This window comes from Centruroides vittatus, unplaced genomic scaffold, assembly GCF_030686945.1.
Source record: "Centruroides vittatus isolate TY-2023 unplaced genomic scaffold, ASM3068694v2 contig_784, whole genome shotgun sequence".
NCBI classification, from domain to species: Eukaryota; Metazoa; Arthropoda; class Arachnida; order Scorpiones; family Buthidae; genus Centruroides; species Centruroides vittatus.
The window spans coordinates 210,226-235,279 of NW_027122505.1; the positions used below are offsets into that span (position 1 = coordinate 210,226).

General features: G+C 28.4%; 2 protein-coding genes across 4 annotated transcripts in view; both read left to right on the top strand.

The window, feature by feature from the left end:
* The window catches only part of Uba1 (ubiquitin-like activating enzyme 1), a 77,164-nt gene extending 74,479 nt beyond the window's left edge, over positions 1-2,685 (top strand). For all 3 annotated transcript variants that reach the window (XM_067277930.1, XM_067277932.1, XM_067277931.1), the window contains exons 24-26: positions 1,101-1,184; positions 1,261-1,361; positions 2,238-2,685. In XM_067277930.1, the coding sequence (XP_067134031.1) occupies positions 1,101-1,184; positions 1,261-1,361; positions 2,238-2,373 (321 nt within the window). In that variant the 3' untranslated portion in view covers positions 2,374-2,685. The remainder of the gene's footprint in view (positions 1-1,100; positions 1,185-1,260; positions 1,362-2,237) is intronic.
* A 1,909-nt stretch (positions 2,686-4,594) lies between these two features.
* LOC136981620 (thioredoxin reductase 1, cytoplasmic-like) overlaps positions 4,595-25,054 on the top strand; it is a 37,481-nt gene continuing 17,021 nt past the window's right edge. Inside the window, exons 1-6 of the mRNA XM_067277952.1 lie at positions 4,595-4,793; positions 10,847-10,907; positions 16,900-17,123; positions 20,371-20,443; positions 21,420-21,488; positions 21,643-21,690. Of these exons, the coding sequence (XP_067134053.1) occupies positions 4,659-4,793; positions 10,847-10,907; positions 16,900-17,123; positions 20,371-20,443; positions 21,420-21,488; positions 21,643-21,690 (610 nt within the window). The 5' untranslated portion in view covers positions 4,595-4,658. The remainder of the gene's footprint in view (positions 4,794-10,846; positions 10,908-16,899; positions 17,124-20,370; positions 20,444-21,419; positions 21,489-21,642; positions 21,691-25,054) is intronic.

The following is a 25,054-nucleotide window of genomic DNA, read 5'->3' on the forward strand; positions in this document are numbered from 1 at the left end:
AGTTTTGCAATGATAAAAAAAGATGGTAATTGCTTGGTGCCAGGTCCGGACTATAAGGTGGATGCATCAAAACTTCCCAACCAAGCTCCCAGAGTTTCTGGCGAATCACTATAGACGTGTGTGGCCTGGCGTTGTCCTGATGAAAAACAACACCTCTCCTGTTGGCCAATTCTGGCCGCTTCTGGTCAATTGCTAGCTTCCAATGGTTTAATTGTTGACAGTAGAAGTCCGAATTTAATGTTTGACCATATGGAAGCAGCTCATAGTAGATGATTCTTTTACAGTCCCACCAAATGCACAGCAAAACCTTCCTGGCCATTATTCCTGGTTTGGCCACCGTTTGAGCCGCTTCACTGCGCTTTGACCACACTTGTTTTCGCACAATATTGTCATATGTGACCCATTTCTCATCCCCAGTCACCATCCATTTAAGAAATAGGTTGATTTCGTTCCATTTGGCCAAGGCTTCGCAGATGGAAATTCGATCCATCATGTTTTTTGTGTCAATTCGTGTGGCACCCAAACATCAAGCTTCTTTTTGAATCCAGCTTTAAGCAGATAGTTTAAAACTGTTTTGTGGTCAATCTTTAGCTCCTGGGCGATGCTACAACTGCTAACATGCTGGCCCATTTCAATCATTTCCATGATTTTATTGACATTTTTAATGACAGGCCTACCTATGCGAGGTGCATCTTTAACATTGAAATTACCAGAATGGAATTGACAAAACCAAAATTGTGCATAATTGGCTGTGACAGTATTGAGATCATAAACATCATTCATAATTTCAGCCACCAGGCTTGCATTTTCGCCTTTATCAAAGCAAAATTGTAAAACATACCAAATTTTCTCTTTGGTAACTTCCATCTTTTACACCCTATAACTCACAACTAAATCGACCAATCAAAAAACTGTAACAGAATTTTTTTTAGTACGGAATGTCACTTTTCCAATGAGCACAAGTCTGAACTTGTTTGATCAATACTTTACGAGATATATATCACTACAGCCATCTAGCAACAAAATAATGGATTTCTTTTTCCCCAACCTAATATGTATATTATTGTATATATGTGTGTTAATCTATTTTGAATTTTTAGTATCATAACACAGAATTCACTCTTTGGGATCGATTTGAAGTGCAGGGAGAAATGACATTACGGAGGTTCTTGCAGTATTTTGAAGTAAATATTTATTTCGATAAAATATGAACATTTTACAAGTGAAATGACAATAATAATTTGTTTTTTTTTCCTTTAGGATAATTATAACTTAGAAATAACAATGTTGTCTCAAGGTGTTAGTATGTTATATTCATTTTTTATGCAAAATGCAAAAAAGGAGGAGCGACTTGATTTGAAGTAAGTGTGAAAGTTAAAAAGTTTGTACTCTTAGATATATTGTGTGAAAATTAGTCTCTTCGGTGGCCAAGTGCATAAAATCACCGAACTCTGGTAGTTGGTTGCGAGTTCAATGGTCTATGGGCTGGCCACATGGAATTTTCCAGGTTTTTGTGTTTGTAACACCTAAATAGGGACCATTTTTCTATAAAAGATCTCACATGGGTAATTCCTTTCTGGGAGGTCTGCTTTAAAAACTTAAAAAACATTTTATATTATTATATACAAAATGATTAGATTCAGGAGGAGTACAACCTGTTACGGAACTTACTTCAGATGTTATTTTGAGCAAAGGTCTTATAAACTTGGTCTTATTCCAATAGTTAAAATATTTCACTGAACAGTATATAAGCTCGGCTAATTAAAATTTGAAGAAAATGACCTATGAAATAAGTTCTGTAAATGGCTGTACATCCTCCAAAATCACTGTATATAACATTGTCAATTTATATTATCGACTTTATTGCTATTTCAATAAATCGAGAAATCATTATTTTCTATTTTAAATTTAAAAGTTAGGCGAAGACTCGATTGTTGAACTAAATACTAAAAGATATGTATTAGTTTAATACCATTTTAATTTACAATTAGTCTAGTTCTTTAATTCAAAATGTGCTTTTATAATCCTTAATTTCGGAGGTAGTCTGCATGCTGCACCGAACTAATGTAGAAAAGCTCGAAGCAGGTTTTTTAACATTCGTCGATTTATGTAAATTTCCTATTTTTATTAAAGCTTACAAGCGGTTAAATTATATAAATCGATAATGATTGACATTCAGTGACATTTGATATATTTTAATATCTAATTTTTTGCTCTTAATTTTTTTTATTTTTCAGTCTGTCGGAGGTTGTTAAGCTTGTGTCGAGGAAAAATATCGAACCCCACATCAGAGCTTTAGTGTTTGAACTGTGCTGTAACGACACAAATGGTGACGACGTGGAAGTACCTTATGTGAAATATAATCTTCCATAGTTTCGAATCGATTGCAATGTCTCTTGCAGTTATGAATTTGTATAAGTCTACACTAGTTGGCAGTTTTGACGAGACTTGAGATGTTTAGGCTAATTCATACATTTTCATTAAATTTTTATTTTAAAAATTAAACTTTATATAATCTTGTAATTTGTATTTATTTCACGATGGGACTGCTTTTTCTGAGATTCATCTACAAAATTGGCCCATCTTTTTTAGTCTGTATTTTTTTTTTCTTTTGAGAGATCGTTTATACCATACTAAATAAATGTTCACACAAGGTGGAAAATAAAAGTAGTTCTGTTCTGTAAACTGTCTTTTTAATGATTTGATGATAAAAATAAAAACCTTAACTTCATTAATAATAATTTTTCAAATTTCTAGATAGAAAAAGTACATTAAAATCTTGTTTTTTTTTTTTCAAGAGGGTTTTTCACTGTTAAGATTACGACTACTGCAGATAGCAGCAGTCAAATGAGAATTTTCTTCAACTTTAAGGAGGGAAGTAACCTTCAATGATACGAAAGCTTGATATACTATTTTATCATAGTAAATTAAACTCAGTAAACACAATTTTTTCACTTAAGAATGGTGTTTTGAATGAATTAAAAGTTTAACTTATTTTATCTTTCGTTGATCTTTAATAACAAGCAAGAAGACAGCACTATGTAAGCTTATTTACAATATAATATATCTTTACTCTTTCAATAATAATTAGTATAACACTTAAATACCCGGAGAAGCCATTTTATTTCCACATTAAATATTGTTTATAATGTAAACATGCAGTTGCTAAATGATTTTCCAGCAGGATCAAACGTTAAAAATATCTGTAATAAACATAATTGAAAAGTTTATGGAATTTTTATTAATAAAGTCGCTAAAATCTTCATCTAAGAGATCAAACTTCGGGTGTTTAATGTTTTTTACGTGGTTTCACGCTTGGTTGATGATAAATCTACGAAACGTCAGATCCGCTCGTATCCGGATGACGATCGCGACACTGCAAATGATATTATTTTTGTCGTTAAAATGAAGTTCGACACCACCCGTACCGAGAAGAGACTCGTTCTCTGTATTTGTTCCGGATAATATCCACGTGAACGGAACAGGATCAACAATTTCAGTAGACAATGGCGACAATTTACGAATAAAAACGAGAACGTGGCATCAGAAGGTACAAAGACTACTAATATCGCGGAAAAAATATAAATTAACGTTCGGACATCTTTTTATATTAAAAAAAACAATGTCGAATTTCAAAATTAATGGCGGCGTCTCTGTCTATTTTAAACACTAAGATGGGCAAAGTCTTGTGTTTAGACGACACCTTTTTTTTTTGCTTGGTGTAGTGAATCTGATTTTATTTTTAAAAAAAACCAAGCCGAAAGTGGGTCATTAAGAAGTTACGTCATAAAGAAAGTAAGATAAGTAATACTGTATTTGGATGTAACAGTGCGTGTCGAGAAAGTTAAAACAGGTTTCGCCGCTTCTGAGTAAAATCGTAATCTTTTCTTTGAAAATTGACAGAGACAATTAGGACTTTTTGTTTTGTTTTCGGTGCAAAAGTCCCTACCGTTTACTATAAAATGCATTCTTTTATAATTAAAGAATATTTGCATTTATTTTCCTCCTTACGAGGATCTCGAAATCGCAATTTAACCTTTTGTTTGTTAACGCTTGCAGAAAATATAGAAAATTTTAGTTTAATTTGGATTTTTTTTTCTATTTATTCGAGTTTTAAAAAAAATAAGGTGTTTTTTCTCGTTTGACCCAATTTTTTCCTCCATTAAAAAGTTCCAGACACGCTCGAGGCGCATTGCAGAAAACACTTAACATTCCCGAATTGACATTTATCCGTTTGTATTCATGTATGTTACTAAAAGCACAAAATTTTACCACGTTTTATCGTAATTATCCACGTAAATAAATCTTGATTTAGGATATTTTAACACTAATTTCACCATCAAAAAATAATAATTTAAATTCTGAGAATCCCGGGATGACACATTATCCTTGATCTTAGCATGACTTGAATCGAGTCTGAAGAATTATAAATAAATCTGGCGTATCTAAATTCTTCAGAATTTTAATAAACGAATATTTGCTTATCAATAAATTGCGTAAAGATAATAGAAATGAATCTTCCGTGATATCAGCAGAAAATATGCTCGGTCATTCCGTGACGTCAGAATGAAGAAGACGGGGGCGCTGCGGTAGCGCGACAAGGCAATATTGTAGTAACACTGACCCCGTGTATAAAGTATTGTAGTTCTGTTCCTTTCATGTGGAGGCGGTTATTCCGGTGTTGGAAAATGGCGCCGGTTGCTCCCAAACAGATGGAAATTAACATCAATAATCTCATTCAGTCCAATAAAGTGATGATTTTTAGTAAATCCTATTGTCCTTTTTGTGTTAAGGTGAGTTTTATCCGATTATTTCTTCAAATTGCCGGATGTTTTGACTATTTAGATATTTTTAGTGGTTGTTATACATAATTTAATCGTGTAAAGAATAAATGTAAGTGTTCTTTTAGTTAAAATTTAAAAATGGTAAACGAAATACTCAACCGTATCGTTTGTATTGTGTACGAAGGTATGTACGTATTGTTACGATTGACTTGCGTCATTTACAACAATGCAATTTACACGAGATTTTCAATCGCGTGTTAAACCGTTCTTATCACGAAATTTTCTAGCAGATTTTAAGATACTAAATACATAAATAATGGTAAGATTCTAGCTCCGAATGAGGGGGCGGGAACCCCAAAATTGTAGACCCCTTTGCGATCAAAAAATGTCTAATGAACCATACTCCTCTCTGGACGTCCAACAAAATTCGACCCCCTCTTAAAACCTTCCTCACTTTACAGATGCTAGATACTATAAGTGGACACAAAACATACAAGAAATTATGAAATAAATATAATAAAATGCATAAAGTATAAAATTTAATGGAATAAAACTGGTCGGGTAACCGGGATAATAAGGAGTTTCTCCAAAACCTAGAGTTTTCAATGAAATTATTGTGTTCCAAAATGATAATTTTTTTTGGTTTGTCTATTATTTATTTTCATGATTCATTTTCAGTGTAAAATGATTCAATAAATAGTGTTTAATTTAAATTTTTATCGATTTTTTTTTCCTTTTCAAAACGAGAGGGGTAATATTGACTTACACAAATATATTTTGGGGTAATGGCTAAAAAAGTTCCCCACCCCCTGGAATAAAAGGATGGCCACTAAAACTAGGCTCCCTTTCCTTTGTCCTACTTGTCTTAACCGCTTCCCCTTCTGCTGCGGCGTCGTTTACGGACGGCCCCGTATAAATTTTAAATACGTAATACTATATAATAATCTATGTACTATAAAATATGTACTGGCGATTGTGTTAAAGTACCCTATTTAGTGCCATGTAGAGAAATTTAGCTGTCCGAATGCAAACTAATTTTGTATGGTGGTGCTTCTGGACGTGCGGAAGACAATTCTGTAAAACTAAATTGCTACCAGAAACTTATCGCTTCTAGCACACTTGAGTCTTAATCGGTGATATTTTTGGTTGCGGGGATACCTAAAAGTGGTTTATCGAGGATACATTGCAAATTTGAAAGCCTTGAAAGGATCGTATTGCAGAGGTTGGTTATGGTTGGCTGTTGAACACACTATTACCTTCACTTTTTATACCTTTTAGAATGGGAGACCATATTAGCAGTATCCCTTTCATTGTTAAGGTCTCTGTATAATGTGTGTGTCTTGTACAAGTAAAACTTGTTTTTCATGCTAGACCAAAAGTTTTGGTGCTAATTTTTTTTTATTTAAGACCAATTTTTAATACAATTCCAGGGCTAAATTTTTTGCATTTGGACTGCTAAATATCTTTCCAAACATTGTTGAATAAAGGTACTTCAATTAATGAAACCAAACAAGACATTTTAGCATTATTGGTGTTACTAAACTCTGAAGAAGCAACTTTCATGAATAGGCAAATAATTATATCTATAGTTTAATGTACAGTAAAATATATATAGAAACTGAGTGTTTTCATTTTAAAAATTTCCATTTCAACTGATAAGAACATCGTAGGGTTTTCTTGTGTATTCTGATTTTTAACATATTTTACTCTAATAAACAAGAAACTAAATATTCTTATTTTACAACATATATTGGCATACTTTAGATACTTCAACAAATTTTTAAATATCAAAATCTGTAATATTAATATCTCAATTTGTTATAGTATGATAAACTAATAATATATTTTAAAAAAACAAAAATTATCATAAATTTAAAAACTGTTAATTATATATATAATTTTGTATAATTGAAATGCGATAGAGAAAAATCAGAAAAAAAATCGGTTAATGTTACCTTAGGTAGCCAAGATGGCGGCTCGTCTCTAATTCCAGCAAGGAAGCAATGGGACGCACGTTCTAACCTAACCTATTCTAATAATTTGGTTGCTAATAATGATGGTAATTTATTAGAATAGGTTAGGTTAGGTTAGAACGTGCGTCCCACTGTTTCCTTGCTGGAATTAGAGACGAGCCGCCATCTTGGCTACCTAAGATAACATTAACCAAAAAATCCTATATTTAATATAGTTGATTATAAAAAGTGCAAAAGCAATTTACTTAATATAGTTATTTTTATGCACCAGTTCAAATACTTTTTATTTTAAATTTGGTACAAAGGAATAATCTATTAATACAATCTTATATAATGTTTTTATTGTTAAAGAAAATTGCCACAATTTTTTAATTTTAAATGAGTTTTCTAAAATAACCTGTACCTGTTCTCATAATAAATTAATAATTGCTTAATTGGAAGTTTACAGTTAAATGGCGAATGTAATTTTACTTTTTTTTCCTTCTGCTATTATTCAGAACAGGTTTCTTACAGCCTAAAATTCAGAACTGAAATTTCGTTAAATTATAAATCTATAGTAGTATAATAGACTTTTTTACAGAGTGACGTAAGCAATATTTGAACTATCAAGAAAGAAAATTATTGGTACTATTGTTCTACGTAAAATACAAGTATTAATGACTAGAGAATTTATTAGAAAATGGATGAAAAATGATTAATTTTTTTTCCTGATTCTAGTTTTAATCTGTTTATGATTGTATGTTTTGGTTTAACTGTTATAAACATAGATGAATTACCATATTTTACGGACTATAAAACGCACCTGAATTTTGGAGGCAATTTTTCGAAGAAAAAAGTGCATCTTATAGTCCGTAAAGTACGGTATTAGCTAAAGAAATAATTATATATTTGTTGTTTAAAATGAATTATAGCATAAACATTAAATGACGATTAAATTTGTATAAATTTTAGATTATTAATAACATATAACAATAATTGATAAAATTTCTGTTCTATATATATAAAGTATTGGCATGGAATATTATTTTTATGTAGGTGTGGAGTCTGGTTTTTGTTTCTATTTAACTTTTCATCCTTTTTTGTTAATTTAGAATTCCCCTTCTTCGTAATTTCCTGTGTTAAAATAGAATATAAATTAGTCTGTTGTGTAATGGATGCAAATTACTTCTCAATAAAAAAATTTTCATATAATCCTGATATACTATGTCATATGTATTATGATCCTTTATATCATTGATAAAAACAATAACTGATTATACATTAAGAGATAAAATATAATTTTTTTTGTTGATAAATATGATATGAAATAAAATTTTAGTACATTAATATATGCTAATTCATTTTTATTTTATTATAAGAGAGGATAACTTGTTCACCTCAATATAATTTTTCTATCATCATTCACTTGTGTTTACTTTTTTGATTATTACCTGCTTATAGATTTTTCAGAAAGATGATTGATTTTTTTGACATATACAATGAAAGTGCTATTAATCATTATATATTACATAAAACTTATGCTTTAATTTTTTTTTTAATAAAAATTTTAGCTAGAAATACATACAATATTGCAATTTCTGTTTTATCTATGCGGCATGACTGTTGGAGGACAATTTTGTATAGGCCTAATACTTGTTAAGGTCAATTATTTGTTAATGCCATAGCAGTTGAATGAAATAAGAATATACTTAGCTTTAAATTGAAAAGCTTTTGCTTTATTAGTTCATTCTTATATTAAGTAATTTAATCTTACTTTGTTGCTAATATTATTAAAAATAAAAAATAAAAAACATAATTCTGAAATGTAATTTAGAGATTTAATTTCTCGGTATGAATTTTTATGTGCGCGTTTCAAATATTTTATTGCGATATATAATTCTTTAAAATAGGTATTACTAAATGTGACTTTCCAGAAAACAAAATATTTATCCAGGATGTTATCTGGGAAGTCACAATTTAAGCTAACTTAAATAAGTTTCTATATTAAGATCACCCTTTTTTTTATCTGATGATTTCAAAAATAATATTTATCAAATAGTAGTCACACGATTTATTAAATAGTTGTCATTTGCACATTTTGAAAATCAGAAAATACAGTAGAGCATCGATTAACCGACCGCGTTCTAGTCGGCAAATTCAAATGTCCCCTCGTGATGTGGCACTACAATATTTGGTTACGTCTTGGCTACTTTAATATTATTTTTGTTAAATTTTTGCATGTTTTAGCTGGCAGCACTGGCTCGACCATGAAAGGGAGGCTAGTATTTAAACCAGGCCTAATACACTATACTAATAATGTACTTTTTCATACTTTTCAGTTATCCGACCAACCGCAGTCCCCAATTAAGTCGGATAATCGATGCTCTACTGTACTTTCCTACAGTGATTTGAGCACAGTACAGAATTTTTAATTAATTTTTAAAAATCTCTCTAGATTTAAATTACCCAGTTTGTTATTATTTCTGAAATATTTGTCAAAAATTTGATTTGTATTATAAGAAATTTAAGATTTAGAATATTAGTGACTGTTTCTGCATTTAGTAATAGGTTTTTTTCCTTTCAAAGCAATAGATATTTCCTTTTATTTGTTGTAAACAAATGTTTCTGAATTTTTAAATTTATTTGGAATACATATATAAACATCTCAAAAGCCCGATTTGTTTTTTTAATCAAAGCCAAACGATTGCCGTATTGTTTGACTTCGGTTATTTGGAATATTATATCAAAATCTCTCAATAGTTGCAGACTATTTTTATTAATTTTTCTTTCGAATGCTTTATTTGAATTTGAAATATAATGAAATTGAGCAAGAAAACGTCAGTAGTACTACAGTGAGAACTTTTACATATTGAGACGTGCATATTTACTGTTAATCTTTGATTTTTTAGAAACAGGACTTTAATAACCTCATTTAAATAAAGTATTTTTATCCTTAGAAGATTTATGTTGATGATTTATATATATTGTTCTTCATTATCTAACAATACGATTTGCAAAATTAAAATTCACAAATTTTTCAAAACAATTTTTAATAAATAATTTTTTAAGAAAATGGGAGTTTTATTCTGTATAATCTTTTTTAATTAATGTTTTATTTGTTTATTGCTTAAGATCATCATCATCTAAAAAGTAATTTAGAAATATGTATACAGATGCTCACCAATGGCCAAATTGGTAAAACCGTCGAACACTGATTGTTTGTCACAGGTTCGCATCTGACAGCAGGTTGATTTTATGTGGTTTTTTTTCCAGGTTTTCCTCGTATGTCTAATGTCTACAGCCCAGTTTCCCCGTAGAAAGTTCTACCAGAAGGCACTCCCTCTTGGCAAATTGCCCAAGTGTTGCTTGCTGTTATTTTATTTACTTAAACTGATTTATCATTTTCTTTTGTGACTATTTGAAAAACCAAAAACCAGCGAAACTTTTGGAAATTCTTGTTGTCATTTTTTAAATCAAATGATTATTAGGAAATATCAATTTTAATTCTGTTAAATATATTTTAAATGTACGAGTACTTTCGAAACAACCATTTTTAGACAAATAATATATTTTAAGTCTCCATATAGTTCAATGAATAATTGTATTACTTGTCCGAGCTTTTTACAAGAATTATCCATTTGATTTGTTTTGATATAAAATGGATAGAATAAAAATGTGAAAAATGCTGATTCATGAATGAGTGTAAAAACTTGTGAAATTACAAAACTACTATAATTCATAGAATCGTGTATACCGAAGTTAAATACCCGACGCTCGGACTTTTCCTTAGCGAAAACATTTAACTCGTATCGGCGTAACGGTATATTTGAAAAATAAATTATATTTAGAAGTCACTTTAAACGTTTTCTAATTTTGTAAATTTTATTACTAAAATAAATTACCACTCGCTATATTTTTTTGCCAAGTTCTTTATGATAAAATATTAATAACTAAAGCCACGCTTCATAAAACAGATGTATTACCAAAAGAGGTTAGAATAGAAGTAAAATGTGAAATTATTATATAAATGTTTTCTCTTGCACACTTTAAATTTATTAAATAATTGAGTGGTGAAAAATTGAATTAAAATTTATAATTTGTTCTTAACAGGTAAAAAACCTATTCACTTCTTTCCCTGTTGAATACAATGCTTTAGAGTTGGATAAAATAGGTAAGTTTCTTGTGTTACATTTTTAGATATTTTACAAAGAGTATTTTATTTCTATTTTTTTGTTTTATTAATAAAAAGTTAAGATTAATTTTAGTATTTTATATATATCGAAAAAATTGTGGTTATGTATACTTGTATCGACATGTTTTACCGTAATTCAGTTCATTTGAAATTTTTCAAAATTGTAGTCGAAAGTGAAATAACAGTTACTTTAAAACATTTTTATAAATAATTTAAATGTATTAAATTTATAAAAAATATGGTGAAAGCAATAAAAACTCGCACTGTAAATTTATCGGTCTCGTTACGGGATTGTAGATGCAAGTTACGTAGAAAATTTAACGTCGTAAAAATTTTATTATTAAATATTCATTAACGAAAAGCTAAAATTGTTCCGTGACTTTCCGAACCAAATTCAATAAATATCTTTATTATTTTGTATTCTAACTATTAAATTAGGATCAGTTTTAAACACGTGATCTTTCTCTATCTTTTTCCATTACTCTCTTACGAGTAAGAGGTTTACTTAAAATTTGTTTAGTAAGAATTAAATATTACAAAAGATTTTCTCTAAAATTTTTATATCTTATTCAGACAAATAATTAAAGCATTTATTATCTGATTAAAAATTAATACCAGTAGAACATTTGAATTCTGAGCTTGATCTAAATTTCTAGGAAAGACAATATTAAATACTACTGCTTCTCAGAACACTAAATCATAGTTGAATGAATTATTTTCACAGGAACATTTTACAGCAAGTATAAAACCACTGATAGGTGAATACCCTATAAATAGTTCTTAGCTTCGCGTTAATAATTCATCATTAGTCTCTCTCGAAAAAATTAAAGTATATTTTCGGTTCGTCCCGATTCTGCCATTATACGAGCTTAATATTCAAAATTGATTTCAAAAACTATTACGTAATATTTAAAATGTATTAAATTTGCATAATACTTATTTAAAAATAGACATGAACTCGTAGGAATATTTAATTAGAATTAATAACTTATTTTTAAATAATACATTTCATAACTTTTTAAACATTAATTATAATAAAAGAGCATTTCAATTTATAACCTCTAATTAAACTGAGTGCTCTAAGTCTAATAATGCAATAAAGTAAATGTTAGACAAGTGACTTTTTATTTTTAATCTTTTGTGAAATTTAAATTCATTAAAAATATAAATATTTTAAACAAATAAATAAGAATTTTATTAAGATGTATTAGTGATGAGACGATGTAAAAATTTCTCCCGATTTTGATACTGATTTCCTATTCTTTTGAATACGGTACTTTCTAAAGTTTAGAAAAATTAACTAAAATAAACGATTTACAGTACGAGCACGGTACATCTGTTAATTAATAAACATCGAGCTGAAGAATAGAAAGTGATTGGCGATCTTTCGAAAGATTGATTCTGGATTTCCCATCTTCGGAAACTGCTTCGTCGGCCAATGCCACGACCGCAGGGAGTGGAAAATAAATGAGATGATGCAAATTGCGAGAAGCTTGGAAAAAAAATGCGTGTCTTGTAAATGATTTAATTCCATCTTATTTAATACTAAATGAGGTTTGGCAAGCGAGCAAACAAATATCATGAGTTAACCAATTTTTGAATTCATTCACTCAAGCCACGAATATCTAGACCAACTTGTCTTAAGAAATTTAATTTTTTTTTTTAAAACTCAAAACATCATTAAACTTAGAGCAAACAAGTAATTTTATTCAGAATTGCGTGAATTGCATTTGAAAATTCAACGTACTACAGCATCATCTGTGAATCGTGACAAACTTTTATGATTATAACGAGAGTCGTTTTATCATTGAGTAAACATACTAAATACTAGAAACAATTTTATATAATATAGTTTCAATTAAAATATAATTTTGTTTACATTTCGAATTGTTTTGCTGACCACCAGCCTTGATTTGAAAGTAACTAGATAATCCAATAGTTCAATCGATGTCAATTTGCTTATAATTCAAAAAGCGGGCAAATTTATGAAACAAAAATTAATGAAATTACTAAAAAATTAAAATAAATTTAAATTTGATTATTTATTGTGCAAAACAACACTAAAACAATTTCTATAGTCATGTTGCAAAAAAAAAAAAAACAAAATAGTTGCAATTAATTTAAAAAATTGGCATAATGGATTCGAAAAAATGTCGGCAAAATTAAATAAATAAGAATTATTAAAATAATAATTAAAACTCTGCCTTTGCACCGAAACCAAAATTAAAAGAATGTTGTTAAAAACTGTTTTAAAAGTTGTTTTGAAATTTTAAAATTGTAAATCAAATTAATTTTTAAATTTGTTATGCGAGATGGTAATGCCTCACAAACTTTGCTTTTAATATACAGGGTGTAACAGGAAGGTGTGTAAGAAAATTTGAGGGGTTGTAGAGTGGTTAGAGTCAAAAACTCTAGGGCCATTTTTTGATTTGAAGTGTTCATTTTGTGTTGTCACATTTTAAAAAATTGCTTGTGTCATTTTCTGTTTTAGCAAAATGTCAACCGATGTATGAAAATATTCGTTGATAATTGCACGTTAGTTTGATATTCGTTACTTGTCTGCAATTTTATTAATTTGTTACTTCGATTTTGAGTCTTTTTTTGTAACAAGTGGAGTCTGCCGTGACAGACGTCGCGCGCACTCTGCTTTGTTGACACGAAAGTATCCAATAAACTAATACTTAATTGTTAATATGGTAATTTAAAAAATTTTTAATCTTTTGAGCGAAACAAATAATTAATTTTCTTTTATAAAACACGGAAGAATTGTTATTAAGAATCCGAAATCGTGACGAGATTTTCTCGATTCCGATTAATCGTCCCGTCACTAAAAGATAAGTTTTACATCATAAACAACAGTTCATTTTTGATATTATCGTACACTGAAACAGAATAGTTTCGATAGTAGTCATAACGTTGAGATGAGATGATTCAGATAATTTATTTTTATAATAGCTGATATTATTAATCATTTATTTGATTTTTGGTCCTATATAATTGATTTTCTCCCCTATAATAAGTGTATTATTACATAAGATTTAAAAATTATTATACGTTACTACATTTATTTTTAAAAATTAGATAAGACTTTGATATGGTAAGCTTAATATTATTGTAACTGATGTAATTACTTCAAAAATTTATAAATTATAAATAAACGTAAACTTACTAAAATAATTTTTCCAACTACTTTTAATATCTGAGTTACTGTTATTGTTGTAAGAATTGAATAAAAAATACATAAAATTGTGATTAATTTATATTAAATTTAAATAAGTAATAACTAGAATATGAATCTAATATATATATATATATATACTATTTATATATAATGTAAAATATAAATTCTATAATATGATGATGCATTTTATATTTATAGTTTAAATACCTGTTTTTGCGTGTGTGTAATCCATAACTTAATATAGGATTAGATATTTTGTATGAGTGCTTCAGACATTGATTATTGATACCTAAAACATTTTATAATAGCTTGAACTGATTTTTTTCACATCAGTATCATAAAATAAAAAGGCTAAAACTAATAATTTCTTTTAGTTCAAATTTATATTAGTGAAGTCATATTAATTATCAGTGTTATTTACAATATACTTTAATGATTTAGAATTTTTTTAGGTCAGTTGTATTAAACATGTTTAGTACGATGACCTGGGCAATGGTGTAGGCGCTTGCCATTATGTTTCCTTGAGCAGCTTGTATGTAAAAAAAATTTGATGTTTACATTTATACATGAATTAAAGTTTAAAAAAATCAAATTCTCTTCGAAGATTAATTTAAATTATTTTAACTGGTTTTTCAATTAAATTTGTTAAGAGTTGTGTTATATTTTGTGACACTGTTATCATTGAACAAGCTTCTTTCTTTTTCTAATAATTTTGTACTTTTGGTTAACAGGATTATTTCTTTATTGTTAAATGTGGAAATTTGATATTATATTTTCACAAAAAAATATATATATATATATAGTAAAGCTCAACCAATGCCAAATTATCGGGCTAGCAAATGGCTATAATAATATTAATAATTTAAGATAATTTGGTACCAAATTATCTTAAATTATTAATATTATTATAGCCATTTGCTAGCCCGATAATTCGGCATTGGTTGAGCTTTATCTATAACGGGTTAGTAGTTGTTTGTTTAGTAATTTACTATATATATATATATATATATATATATATATAATTTGCAATTTAAAATACAGTAGTGAACCGAAAATCAGAATCAATCGGGGACTGGGGTTGTTCAGATTAGGGATTTGTTCCGATTACGGTTTATGTACGAAAAAATATATTAACCTGTCCGATGTTCAAATTTTTCTCCGTTGCGTGTCGCTTCGTGTTGAATTTTCGTCGATTTTAAGCCTAACGAAAATTTTTATAATAATAATCGAGGCTATCGTATCGTTAAAAATTATTTCTGCATTTTGTACAAACAAAGTAAATATATTGAAGAATATAAAAACATGAAAATTATACTTTAGAAGTAAATTTAGTATCAAAAACGTTCGATTCGGCACGGCACAGTCCGACTGAAAATCGTGCCGATTACCGGCGATTCTGATTACCGGGGTGCCGATTTACGAGTCTCTACTGTATTTGATCTTATAGATTGTCATAAATTGTATGAATTAGTGAAAATATGAGAAGAAATAAACTAAAGTTCTAATTGAAAATTTATTATTGGAGTAAAAATTATCTTTTGCATTAAAATTTTCTTATGACTGCTAAAAGCAGGAAAATTTCAATTAATTATTAAAAATAAGTTGTCATGAATTGTTGGATTCAGTTTGGTAATAGGTGGAGTCGCAAAACTTGCAAAATTTTTTGATTTTTATCACTACGTATATTCGGAACTATTTGGGTCAGCTTTATTAAAGTAATAAATTTTCTGTCAAAAATGGGCATAAATATTTTAAACTCAGAAGCTGGTTGCCTAAAGAAGTTAAGATCTAATTTCAATTTATCATTTTTTCTAAGTTAACTGGACAAAAAATTTTCAAAACTTGAATATTTCAGGCTTGTTCTTTTCATTTTTCATCATATAGGTGATATAATTTTAAAACTATATCTAGAATATAGTTAGACTATATCCAGCAGTTCATTTTGCTTTACCAATTGAATTAGGTTGACATATCCAAGATATATACTATATAATGTAACCTAATTCAATTGGTAATGCCAAATGAACTGCTGAATATAGTCTAACTATATTGTAGATATAGTTAGAATATGCATAGGTGATATAATTTTATCAGAAATACAGTAGAGTGTCGTTTATCCGAACGCTTTCCAGTCGGACTGTGTCGTGCCGAATCAAACTTTTTTGATACTAGATTTACCTCTAAAGTATAATTTTTATGTTTTTATATTTTTCAATATATTTATTTTGTTTGTACAAAATAAAGAAATAATTTTTTAACGATACAATAGCCTCGATGATTATTATAAAAATTTTCGTTAGGCTTAAAATCGGCGAAAATTCGACACGAAGCGACACGCGACGGAGAAAAATTTTAACATCGGACAGGTTAATATACTTTTTCGTACATAATCGGTTATCAGAACAACCCAGTCCCCAATTGATTCGGATGAACGACTCTCTACTGTATTCACTTTATAAAGTAAAACTTCTTTTTTAACATAGTTACTAGCATGCATATTTAAGTAGCATTTACATTTTTTAATGCATGTTGTGTAATTTAGTAAGCTGTAAGTTGAATGATTGATTGAGAATTCATCAAAAGATTATAATGAATTGATCAGCTAGATCAATTCATTTTCATCTTTTGATCAGAAGGAATAATCTTTTTTGGAAATACTTAAGGATTATACATTAACCTATATTTTTATTTAATCGTTTAACTGCTTTGTCAAATTAGTTATACATTAATTATTTTTTAAAAATATATAATATGATTTTTAAGACATTAAAATAAATTATGATTTCATAGATGATGGTCCAGAACTCCAGAAAGTACTATCGGGAATGACAGGAAAATCTACTGTACCTCAAGTGTTTGTAAACAAAGTTTTTATTGGTGGTTGTGATGACACATTTCAAGCACACAGTGAAGGAAGATTGAAACAACTTTTACAGATTCAAACTGAGCAAGAAAACTATGATTTTGATCTGGTTATTGTGGGTGGAGGCTCAGGAGGAATTTCTGCTGCAAAAGTAAGTAATTTGAAAAAAGAAAACTGTTTTAAAATTAAATTTTTTAACTAAAAAAATTGCAATGAATTATAAATATTTAACATTTATAGCAGTTGGTTATAGAAAACATGTTTTATTTTATTACGACTGTAATAGTTTACATATATACAGTATTTTATAAATTCAATACAGCAGGAATTTAGAGAATCATTTTGAAGTACTGTGTTTTAAAGAAATATTTTATTGAAAAATATTTAAAACTGAATATTTTGCAAATTATAATTGATTAAAGTTTTAAAGATGTTATCGAAATATAAAAGTAAGATGTTTTGTATTTTTATTTGAACTATATTTTATTTATTTTATTTTATGACGACTCCATTTTCTCCTTAATTATTATACATTGTTCAAAACAGTTACAGGATATTACAATATCAGTTTTAGAAAAAAAAAATTGACAGTCATTTTGATTTTAAGATGTACGTATACAGTAGATTCTTGTTAGAATCAGCCTCTGTAAGGATTGACATTAGCCAATTGTTGGCCTTAACAAGTAGTATGCAGTTTTTGCCTCAGAGAAGTTAATTGCACAGATGTGATAATATTTCACTATAAATTTCATTATGACTGCAATTTCTGTTTTTAGATAAATTTTTCAATTTAAAAAGTTACAGAAAATGCATGATATAATATCAAATACCTATAATAATAAAGACACTTAGGTGTAAAAAGAATCAATTTAAAAAAACTGTTAAGAAAATATACCAATTTTTCATAAGTGTAGTTTTGTCAATGTATTTGATCAATTTGTCATGTCTGAATGCATATTTATTAATTAAATATATATTCAGAATTTTATTAGGCTGCAATTTGAAAAAAACTGTAGATCTATTGTATAAATTTCCACTGTTGTCTGTCTTTCTTTCTTTAATCTCAAGAACAGTTAAATAGATGAAAGACAAGACCAGATATGAAAATCTTAGGGGCAGGAAGCCCTGATTTAACTATACGTGGACTTCCAACACAAACTGGAAGTCATGTAATTTCAATTAAAAAGTTTCCTTGGAAAGGAGTTAGATGACCAGCATGACTCTATTACTAACAGGAAAATTATGTTCAGGGGACAAGCTGTCACTAATTTGAGGTGGAGAACATATATTTGAAATTAAATAAATAAAAAATATGGTTGGTTAAAAAATGCAGCCTGGCATTGTGGTAATGTCACAATAAATGATTGCTCGTTGAGTTTGAATAAATTGATGAAAACAGTCACCGGCATGAGAATCTTTTGAATAGAGAATGTTTTATTACGATTCATCAATTTCACTATTGCTTTCTTCATTATCATTACTTGTAAAAGTTTGAATTAATAACTAAGGACATTTCAAATAAATCCCCAAAACAGATGTTGCATTAAAGAATATACAATCCTTTCATATAATATGCTATTGCCAGATGAAACTTTTTAACCTGAAAAAGATAGCCAAAAGTACTTAAATTCTGAATATGAAAATCCAGCTAAATTTATTGTTTTATTAAAGTTTTTACAAAATATAATATTCTAGCAAATAAGCAGAAGGAATGTTGATGTTAACTGATATTACCTAGTGCGGTGCACTAAGTAATATATATATATATATATATATATTTTTTTTTTTTTTTTTTGACATAATCACCATAAAGATTTGTGAAGATAGAGGCATTTGTCATATCTGTGGATGAGCTTTTCCATCCCCCCTTCATAGAATGTTGCCACCAGTGAATTGAGATGGCTTTAACAACATATTTTTGAAGATCATCAGTAGTCTCAAACCTCTGCCCTTCTAGCCACGTTTTCAAGTCAGGAAAGAGATGGAAGTCTTCGCCACCTTAAAGAACCCAGAATATAGCCTGATTTGGCACTGAGCAACTTCCAAATCAGGGCTTCCTGCCCCTAAGATTTTCATATCTGGTCTTGTCTTTCATCTATTTAACTGTTCTTGAGATTAAAGAAAGAAAGACAGACAACAGTGGAAATTTATACAATAGATCTACAGTTTTTTTCAAATTGCAGCCTAATAAAATTCTGAATATATATTTAATTAATAAATATGCATTCAGACATGACAAATTGATCAAATACATTGACAAAACTACACTTATGAAAAATTGGTATATTTTCTTAACAGTTTTTTTTAAATTGATTCTTTTTACACCTAAGTGTCTTTATTATTATAGGTATTTGATATTATATCATGCATTTTCTGTAACTTTTTAAATTGAAAAATTTATCTAAAAACAGAAATTGCAGTCATAATGAAATTTATAGTGAAATATTATCACATCTGTGCAATTAACTTCTCTGAGGCAAAAACTGCATACTACTTGTTAAGGCCAACAATTGGCTAATGTCAATCCTTAGAGGCTGATTCTAACAAGAATCTACTGTATACGTACATCTTAAAATCAAAATGACTGTCAATTTTTTTTTTTCTAAAACTGATATTGTAATATCTTGTAACTGTTTTGAACAATGTATAATAATTAAGGAGAAAATGGAGTCGTCATAAAATAAAATAAATAAAATATAGTTCAAATAAAAATACAAAACATCTTACTTTTATATTTCGATAACATCTTTAAAACTTTAATCAATTATAATTTGCAAAATATTCAGTTTTAAATATTTTTCAATAAAATATTTCTTTAAAACACAGTACTTCAAAATGATTCTCTAAATTCCTGCTGTATTGAATTTATAAAATACTGTATATATGTAAACTATTACAGTCGTAATAAAATAAAACATGTTTTCTATAACCAACTGCTATAAATGTTAAATATTTATTCAATTTAAACGATTCTCTAAAGTAGCCATGTTTGTACCTAACTTTTGGAAATAAATTCATTTTGTTATTTACACTTATCTTTTTTTATGGACCGTCAGAGGTCGAAAAAACTGCCCTCGTACAATGTAGGCTTTCTGCTATGACAACAAAAATTGGTTATATTAACTGATCATTTACACTAACAAGAATCTGCTGCCTGTTGTAAAATCATCTGAGTAATGTTATTTTGTTCATGCTAGAAATGCTGTTGTGTTAGTTGCAGAATATCATGCACGATATTAGAGACTTCTGAATAGTTATTGTTGTAATTGTTAATATAATTTTTCTATTGTCAAGAAATTTTAAATTGCTGTACAGTTTTTTGAAAAATTTGAGTTAGCAGGGATTTATCGTATTTAACAATAATACTTGTTTTAATAATATGAATATTTGTTTTTCAGACTGCTTCTGCCTTGGGAAAGAGAGTAGCAGTTTTGGATTTTGTGAAACCTTCCCCAATTGGAACATCTTGGGGTAAAATTTTAATTTTTAACTTATATTTTTAGTTAAATCCTAAAATTATTTTATATGTAGCTTAGCTTATTATGCTTATTTACCTATAATAAATGTTTTAGTAAATAAGTGTTTTAGTGTATAAAATATAAATTGGTCACTCAATTTAAATAATTTCTCATTTACAAACACATTCTTTTGTTAAGAAACCTACTTTAGTTAATTTTGGAACTGCATTATGACACTTTACTGAGTTCTCTGTAAGATTGACAAGGTACATCTTTGGACTAAACATCTTTATTTCCTAAATTGCCATTTCCATAACAAACCGTTGAATGATGATTTATGAAATAAAGATGTTGACAAGGTAGCATTGTTTTATACTAAACAGTGCTAACATATTTTTTTTTAGTTTTCTGAAAATGAAGTTCTTATAGGAGAGTGAGAAAAAATACTTTAATATTATGTGATATCACGTTTAATCATAAATTATTGAATTATTTTGTAATGGTAATAAAACTATGAAGAACTGTGTTATATAAACAAGTTATCCTGTGTCTGTATTTATATTTAAATCTTGGTGATATATATTACACTATTCTCCTTATACTATTCCATTATCATCTCAAAGACAAATATAATTGCAGTTCAAGAAAGGAGTGTTAATTCTTTTCTCCATGTTCCTTGAATGATTTATAATTAACTAATTTTAATAGAATCTTAAAATGAGATATTGATATTCATAGAGGAAATTTAATTATTGGCATTTGCAATACTAATATCAATGGTTTTTACAACATTAATTTCTGCAGTTGTCCATTAAAAACATTAAAGCAGTATTTTCATATATTTTATGTATCATTCATATTTAGTTTATTAGTAAATGTTTGAAATTTACATATTTAGTTTTGTCAGATATTAAAAAAAAAATACAAATGTCATTAAAAAATTATAAGAAGTTATACTGAAATTAATTTCGGATTTATTTAATATTTAGGATTAGGTGGAACATGTGTTAATGTTGGCTGCATTCCTAAGAAACTGATGCATCAAGCTGCAATACTTGGTAAGCCTGTTACATAAATAATTTATTACAATTAAGTTGTGACAGCATGCTAATCGTAATATTTTATAAAAAAAAATAACTTTAATGTCTAGTTTATTGTATTTTTGAAGATCTTTCTTAACTAAAATTGTCATTGTTTTTCTTTTTTCTCCAGGTCAGTCAATCAAAGATGCAAGACATTATGGTTGGGAAGTTCCAGATGGTAAGTTTTTTTAATATCTACTTGTTTATAAGTAGTGTGTGTGTATGTATATGAAACAGAAATATGTAATTCATAATACATAAAACAGGAATATCTTAATTATTTGCATTGTCTTAAGATAAAATGCTAATTATGACAGATTTCTGTCTTTTGTCTGAATATGTAGTACCCATAATTTAATTGGTATCATTGAATAATAACAGTTATTATTCATAAATAAAACACATTACTTGTGCTTACCAAACTTCGAATACATATGGTTTCATAGATTGTTGATTATCAGAAAAATTTCTTATAGGCACTGATACTTTCATAAATGAAAATGATTTATAAGATTCCTTTTAAACAGCTTTTGTTCAATAGATGCTGCTGATTAAGGACATTCAATTTCAAAATAAATAAAAGAAAAAAAATTAAAGAAAATAATAGAGAATAAAGGAAATGATGGATGAAATGTCTGTATACAGCAAGCAAATTATTACATTTGCACTATAGATTAATGTTTGAGTTGAACAGGCTAATATATTTTATTAGCCATATTCTCTTCATTTGTTACTTTTTCTTACCTTAATTTGAACAATAAAAACTAAAACTTGTGTATACTTATCAGTTACCCTCTATTCTTAACAATCTCATATTATTATTATTGTTAAAATAGACAAATTTGTAATTTTATTTTCAAAACCTTTTTTCTTTTTTAAATTAAGCTAAATGCCATATTTACTCGCATATAAGACAAGTTTTTCATTCATTTTTCACTGCTTCAAAAACCTAGGTCGTCCTATACGTGTGAGCAAAGGTTTCTTTGCATTGTGGCCAACCTGGCAACACTTCGATGCCACCCCCTTTGTCTCCCTCTTGAGTTCATTCTTACCACAAGCATTGTACTGGTGCTAGTCCTTGTACCCCAGTTCCAAATAAAAAAATAATAATATTTTTAAGATCTGTGATTATTTGGTCTAAAACCCAAAGTGTTTTTTCAATAACTTCGGTGAACTGTGTATAGTTCGTGCTGCCATTATAGGTCTACAGTCTATTTATCGTAAGTTGGCACCTACCATAAACAAATTAAGACATACACCTCTTTGTTTATTGGTTTAATTCTTCTCATTTGTCTGCGGAAAATAGTTATTCGTTATTTATAAAATCATTAATGAAATACAAGTCACTTAGCAATGATTATAAATGTAGTTATTTCATATTAGTTAAATTGTTAGTTTTAAGGAATACGGTAGAGCATCTGATTATCCAAATATCAATCAACCAAAATATTGGTTAACGGAAAGTGTTCCAGTTGGTAAATTGAAATTTCCACTAGTGCTGTGTCATTGCAGCACACACACTCTCCCTGCCAACTTAAACTGTAGGCCTATACTTTAATGTACTACTTTGTGGGATATGTATTTGTAAGATGTGTGATACAGTTTTCTGTTTAATATATTTTTTTTTTAGTAAATGATCAGTTATCCGAACAACCCCAGTCCCAAATTGTTTTAGATAATCAATGCTCTACTGTATTAGCACATTCTGAATCATTAAAAATGAACTTTTTCTGGTCATGTGCATTATAATATTTTTGGTTTTATTTTCCATTCGTCGCATGTTAAGACAAACATGGTTGTTTGCCTTAGTATGTGCATTTGATAAATATTTGATTTGTGATTAAATGAAATAAAATTAGAATTGTATTAATAAATTTAATTTTCTTTCATTTGATCTCTAAAGTCACACCTTGTCCTATATGTGTGATCGTCTTATATGCAAGTAAATATGGTATGCTAGAATAGCAGAATATATGTAAATGTGTGTATATATTGCTATTCTACTTTCAGTTAATGTGTACTCAGAGGATGGTCTAAGTCAGAGATGGGCAACCCGCAGCCGCATGTGTCCCACAGTAATATTTTTTGTGGCCTGCATAAAATATGAATAAATATATCAATTTCCCAGCTTAAGGAAGTTTGCAGCAAAAATTCAAATGTTATTTTCTACAACTTATATATGTGAATAGTTTTTCCACAATGAATTTAGTGAAAATTAAAAACAAAAATCCGGCTAACAGACACATCAAAACTACTTTAAAGCTAGCAGTGACTAATATTTAACCAAATATTTTCGATATATTACATTTACATCAGTTCCAGAAGCTAAATTAAGTATACCTATGCTAATTTGTAATTATATATGAATGAATAAATGTGATTTACAGACATTTTTTTTCTCCTCTTTTCTCTTGTATGTGGCCCGTGTCAGTTCAAAAGTTTTGAAATGCGGCCCTTACATAGAAAAAGGTTGCCCATCCCTGGACTAAGCGATGCTGAAAACATTTCAAACTAAATTTTTGGTGTCCATAAGCAAACAGTTTTGTTTCTTGATTTCATTACTGTTGTGATGTTAAGCTTTGGATCCTGCTTAAAATGATTGTTCTAATATCGTTCAGTACAAAAACACTTGCAAATAATTTTCATTGATTTATATTATAAACATGTAGAATATATAATTAGATTTCACTTTCAAATGTCTGACCAGGTTTTTAATACTACTGTATTATTGAAAAGATAGTTTTGTATTATTCTCAAATAAAATCAAATCATTTACCTTTTTAGGAATGAAACTATAATACATAAGGTAGCACTACAAAATTCTATGGTATTATTAGAGAAGCTTTGTGCTGTGATTGTAGAACCGATAGTTTCGTAAAGATTATGTTGCAGAGCTTCATATGCGAGATAAATTTTCCTACATATTTGATTAAAATGCTGCTTTAGAGAGAACTTATTGGGTGCATTTCCTAGCAAAGCCACTTTGTTAAAAGACGGCTAAGCTACTTCTACTTTAAGAAAGCCACTGTAGTGCTAGTGCAACAAGGTTCACAAGCACTGAAGACAGAAGTTAAGATGGCTGCCACTATAAATTATACATATTTGTACTGTACCTCAAATGAAAATTGTGACAATCCATTTAAAATGATTTTTGTATATCAGAAAAATTAGAAATGAAATTTTTCACAATCTTCTGTTCCAACATAAACATTTCACATTTATTAATAATGGCAAATGTACATGTTCTATTATTGTTGTTTACCATATAAATAATTGCATTTTTATGCAATATCAAATTTTCTTGATTAGTTACCTCCGATATCTTTTAGTTTCAGCCACATTTCTGCATTGTTTCAGACTAAACATTTTTATTAATACAAAACAACATATACAAAGAGACAAATAATGCCGAGCAGCCGAGATATAAGTGTTTCATACTGATATCGATCAGCCTTCCGAAGCTTGAAACCTTCAAAAATTTTTGGCATTTTTAAGATTCAAAGCTCTGAGAAAAATGAACTGAAGTTACAAAGATTTCAATT